This window comes from Salmo salar, chromosome 04 (genome assembly GCF_965601325.2).
Source record: "Salmo salar chromosome 04, fSalSal1, whole genome shotgun sequence".
Classification (NCBI taxonomy): domain Eukaryota; kingdom Metazoa; phylum Chordata; class Actinopteri; order Salmoniformes; family Salmonidae; genus Salmo; species Salmo salar.
The window spans coordinates 4152501-4157500 of NC_138294.1; the positions used below are offsets into that span (position 1 = coordinate 4152501).

Consider the following 5000-nt stretch of genomic DNA (forward strand, 5'->3'; position numbering starts at 1 on the left):
AGTGGTATAAACAGTGGGCTCAGCCCTCCTCCTCATGGTCCTGTGGTGTAGTGGTATAAACAGTGGGCTCAGCCCTCCTCCTCATGGTCCTGTGGTGTAGTGGTATAAACAGTGGGCTCAGCCCTCCCTCCTCATGGTCCTGTGGTGTAGTGGTATAAACAGTGGGCTCAGCCCTCCTCCTCATGGTCCTGTGGTGTAGTGGTATAAACAGTGGGCTCAGCCCTCCCTCCTCATGGTCCTGTGGTGTAGTGGTATAAACAGTGGGCTCAGCCCTCCTCCTCATGGTCCTGTGGTGTAGTGGTATAAACAGTGGGCTCAGCCCTCTTCCTCATGGTCCTGTGGTGTAGTGGTATAAACAGTGGGCTCAGCCCTCCCTCCTCATGGTCCTGTGGTGTAGTGGTATAAACAGTGGGCTCAGCCCTCCTCCTCATGGTCCTGTGGTGTAGTGGTATAAACAGTGGGCTCAGCCCTCCTCCTCATGGTCCTGTGGTGTAGTGGTATAAACAGTGGGCTCAGCCCTCCCTCCTCATGGTCCTGTGGTGTAGTGGTATAAACAGTGGGCTCAGCCCTCCTCCTCATGGTCCTGTGGTGTAGTGGTATAAACAGTGGGCTCAGCCCTCCCTCCTCATGGTCCTGTGGTGTAGTGGTATAAACAGTGGGCTCAGCCCCCCTTCCTCATGGTCCTGTGGTGTAGTGGTATAAACAGTGGGCTCAGCCCTCCTCCTCATGGTCCTGTGGTGTAGTGGTATAAACAGTGGGCTCAGCCCTCCCTCCTCATGGTCCTGTGGTGTAGTGGTATAAACAGTGGGCTCAGCCCTCCTCCTCATGGTCCTGTGGTGTAGTGGTATAAACAGTGGGCTCAGCCCTCCTCCTCATGGTCCTGTGGTGTAGTGGTATAAACAGTGGGCTCAGACCTCCTCCTCATGGTCCTGTGGTGTAGTGGTATAAACAGTGGGCTCAGCCCTCCCTCCTCATGGTCCTGTGGTGTAGTGGTATAAACAGTGGGCTCAGCCCTCCTCCTCATGGTCCTGTGGTGTAGTGGTATAAACAGTGGGCTCAGCCCTCCCTCCTCATGGTCCTGTGGTGTAGTGCTATAAACAGTGGGCTCAGCCCTCCTCCTCATGGTCCTGTGGTGTAGTGGTATAAACAGTGGGCTCAGCCCTCCTTCCTCATGGTCCTGTGGTGTAGTGGTATAAACAGTGGGCTCAGCCCTCCCTCCTCATGGTCCTGTGGTGTAGTGGTATAAACAGTGGGCTCAGCCCTCCTCCTCATGGTCCTGTGGTGTAGTGGTATAAACAGTGGGCTCAGCCCTCCTCCTCATGGTCCTGTGGTGTAGTGGTATAAACAGTGGGCTCAGCCCTCCCTCCTCATGGTCCTGTGGTGTAGTGGTATAAACAGTGGGCTCAGCCCTCCTCCTCATGGTCCTGTGGTGTAGTGGTATAAACAGTGGGCTCAGCCCTCCCTCCTCATGGTCCTGTGGTCTAGTGGTATAAACAGTGGGCTCAGCCCCCCTCCTCATGGTCCTGTGGTGTAGTGGTATAAACAGTGGGCTCAGCCCTCCTCCTCATGGTCCTGTGGTGTAGTGGTATAAACAGTGGGCTCAGCCCTCCCTCCTCATGGTCCTGTGGTGTAGTGGTATAAACAGTGGGCTCAGCCCTCCTCCTCATGGTCCTGTGGTGTAGTGGTATAAACAGTGGGCTCAGCCCTCCTCCTCATGGTCCTGTGGTGTAGTGGTATAAACAGTGGGCTCAGCCCTCCTCCTCATGGTCCTGTGGTGTAGTGGTATAAACAGTGGGCTCAGCCCTCCTCCTCATGGTCCTGTGGTGTAGTGGTATAAACAGTGGGCTCAGCCCCCCGTCCTCATGGTCCTGTGGTGTAGTGGTATAAACAGTGGGCTCAGCCCTCCTCCTCATGGTCCTGTGGTGTAGTGGTATAAACAGTGGGCTCAGCCCTCCCTCCTCATGGTCCTGTGGTGTAGTGGTATAAACAGTGGGCTCAGCCCTCCCTCCTCATGGTCCTGTGGTGTAGTGGTATAAACAGTGGGCTCAGCCCTCCTCCTCATGGTCCTGTGGTGTAGTGGTATAAACAGTGGGCTCAGCCCTCCCTCCTCATGGTCCTGTGGTGTAGTGGTATAAACAGTGGGCTCAGCCCTCCCTCCTCATGGTCCTGTGGTGTAGTGGTATAAACAGTGGGCTCAGCCCTCCTCCTCATGGTCCTGTGGTGTAGTGGTATAAACAGTGGGCTCAGCCCTCTTTCCTCATGGTCCTGTGGTGTAGTGGTATAAACAGTGGGCTCAGCCCTCCTCCTCATGGTCCTGTGGTGTAGTGGTATAAACAGTGGGCTCAGACCTCCTTCCTCATGGTCCTGTGGTGTAGTGGTATAAACAGTGGGCTCAGCCCTCCTCCTCATGGTCCTGTGGTGTAGTGGTATAAACAGTGGGCTCAGCCCTCCTCCTCATGGTCCTGTGGTGTAGTGGTATAAACAGTGGGCTCAGCCCTCCCTCCTCATGGTCCTGTGGTGTAGTGGTATAAACAGTGGGCTCAGCCCTCCTCCTCATGGTCCTGTGGTGTAGTGGTATAAACAGTGGGCTCAGCCCTCCCTCCTCATGGTCCTGTGGTGTAGTGGTATAAACAGTGGGCTCAGCCCTCCTCCTCATGGTCCTGTGGTGTAGTGGTATAAACAGTGGGCTCAGCCCTCCTCCTCATGGTCCTGTGGTGTAGTGGTATAAACAGTGGGCTCAGCCCTCCTCCTCATGGTCCTGTGGTGTAGTGGTATAAACAGTGGGCTCAGCCCTCCCTCCTCATGGTCCTGTGGTGTAGTGGTATAAACAGTGGGCTCAGCCCTCCTCCTCATGGTCCTGTGGTGTAGTGGTATAAACAGTGGGCTCAGCCCTCCTCCTCATGGTCCTGTGGTGTAGTGGTATAAACAGTGGGCTCAGCCCTCCTTCCTCATGGTCCTGTGGTGTAGTGGTATAAACAGTGGGCTCAGCCCTCCTCCTCATGGTCCTGTGGTGTAGTGGTATAAACAGTGGGCTCAGCCCTCCCTCCTCATGGTCCTGTGGTGTAGTGGTATAAACAGTGGGCTCAGCCCTCCTCCTCATGGTCCTGTGGTGTAGTGGTATAAACAGTGGGCTCAGCCCTCCCTCCTCATGGTCCTGTGGTGTAGTGGTATAAACAGTGGGCTCAGCCCTCCCTCCTCATGGTCCTGTGGTGTAGTGGTATAAACAGTGGGCTCAGCCCTCCCTCCTCATGGTCCTGTGGTGTAGTGGTATAAACAGTGGGCTCAGCCCTCCTCCTCATGGTCCTGTGGTGTAGTGGTATAAACAGTGGGCTCAGCCCTCCTCCTCATGGTCCTGTGGTGTAGTGGTATAAACAGTGGGCTCAGCCCTCCCTCCTCATGGTCCTGTGGTGTAGTGGTATAAACAGTGGGCTCAGCCCTCCCTCCTCATGGTCCTGTGGTGTAGTGGTATAAACAGTGGGCTCAGCCCTCCCTCCTCATGGTCCTGTGGTGTAGTGGTGTAAACAGTGGGCTCAGCCCTCCCTCCTCATGGTCCTGTGGTGTAGTGGTATAAACAGTGGGCTCAGCCCTCCCTCCTCATGGTCCTGTGGTGTAGTGGTATAAACAGTGGGCTCAGCCCTCCCTCCTCATGGTCCTGTGGTGTAGTGGTATAAACAGTGGGCTCAGCCAGGACCATCGATGCCTGGGTGTTTTTTCGCTTGAGCAAGGCATATATCCACGTCCTCAGGACCTTTTCAAACGTCCCAAATCCAACGCTTTTTCTAGTGACCAGGCTGATGTGTGTGTGTGTGTGTGTGTGTGTGTGTGTGTGTGTGTGTGTGTGTGTGTGTGTGTGTGTGTGTGTGTGTGTTTGTGTGTGTGTGTTTACCGTCGTCGCAGGTGAAGTCCTGTCCGGCTACATCCTGTATAGGGATCTCTTTCAGGAAGTAAGGGTTCTGACAGCGAGGGTTGCCCGTGACGATACGCTTCCTCCTCAGCCAATCACCAAGCCATGCCAGGTGACAGTTACAGTTGAAGGGATTGGCCAGCAGGTTCCTGAGAACATACACAGGAGAGGTCAGTTACAGGCGAAGGGATTGGCCAGCTGGTTCCTGAGAACATACACAGGAGAGGTCAGTTACAGGTGAAGGGATTGGCCAGCTGGTTCCTGAGAACATACACAGGAGAGATCAGTTACAGGTGAAGGGATTGGCCAGCTGGTTCCTGAGAACATACACAGGAGAGGTCAGTTACAGGCGAAGGGATTGGCCAGCTGGTTCCTGAGAACATACACAGGAGAGGTCAGTTACAGGTGAAGGGATTGGCCAGCTGGTTCCTGAGAACATACACAGGAGAGGTCAGTTACAGGTGAAGGGATTGGCCAGCTGGTTCCTGAGAACATACACAGGAGAGGCCAGTTACAGGTGAAGGGATTGGCCAGCTGGTTCCTGAGAACATACACAGGAGAGATCAGTTACAGGTGAAGGGATTGGCCAGCTGGTTCCTGAGAACATACACAGGAGAGGCCAGTTACAGGTGAATTGATTGGCCAGCTGGTTCCTGAGAACATACACAGGAGAGGCCAGTTACAGGTGAAGGGATTGGCCAGCTGGTTCCTGAGAACATACACAGGAGAGGTCAGTTACAGGCGAAGGGATTGGCCAGCTGGTTCCTGAGAACATACACAGGAGAGGTCAGTTACAGGTGAAGGGATTGGCCAGCTGGTTCCTGAGAACATACACAGGAGAGGTCAGTTACAGTTGAAGGGATTGGCCAGCTGGTTCCTGAGAACATACACAGGAGAGATCAGTTACAGGCGAAGGGATTGGCCAGCTGGTTCCTGAGAACATACACAGGAGAGGTCAGTTACAGGTGAAGGGATTGGCCAGCTGGTTCCTGAGAACATACACAGAGGGTGTGTGTGTGTACTCACAGTGTGGACAGAAGGGAGAGAAGGGGGGAGGGAGAGAGAGAGAGTTAGGGAGAGAAGGGGGAGGGAGAGA

The 5000-nt window shown here is 54.5% G+C and overlaps 1 protein-coding gene across 3 annotated transcripts in view; it reads right to left on the reverse strand.

The window, feature by feature from the left end:
- Positions 1–5000, reverse strand: part of slit2 (slit homolog 2 (Drosophila)) — an 84152-nt gene that overhangs the window by 65919 nt on the left and 13233 nt on the right. For all 3 annotated transcript variants that reach the window (XM_082974018.1, XM_082974017.1, XM_082974019.1), the window contains exon 7: positions 3887–4053. In XM_082974018.1, the coding sequence (XP_082830144.1) occupies positions 3887–4053 (167 nt within the window). The remainder of the gene's footprint in view (positions 1–3886; positions 4054–5000) is intronic.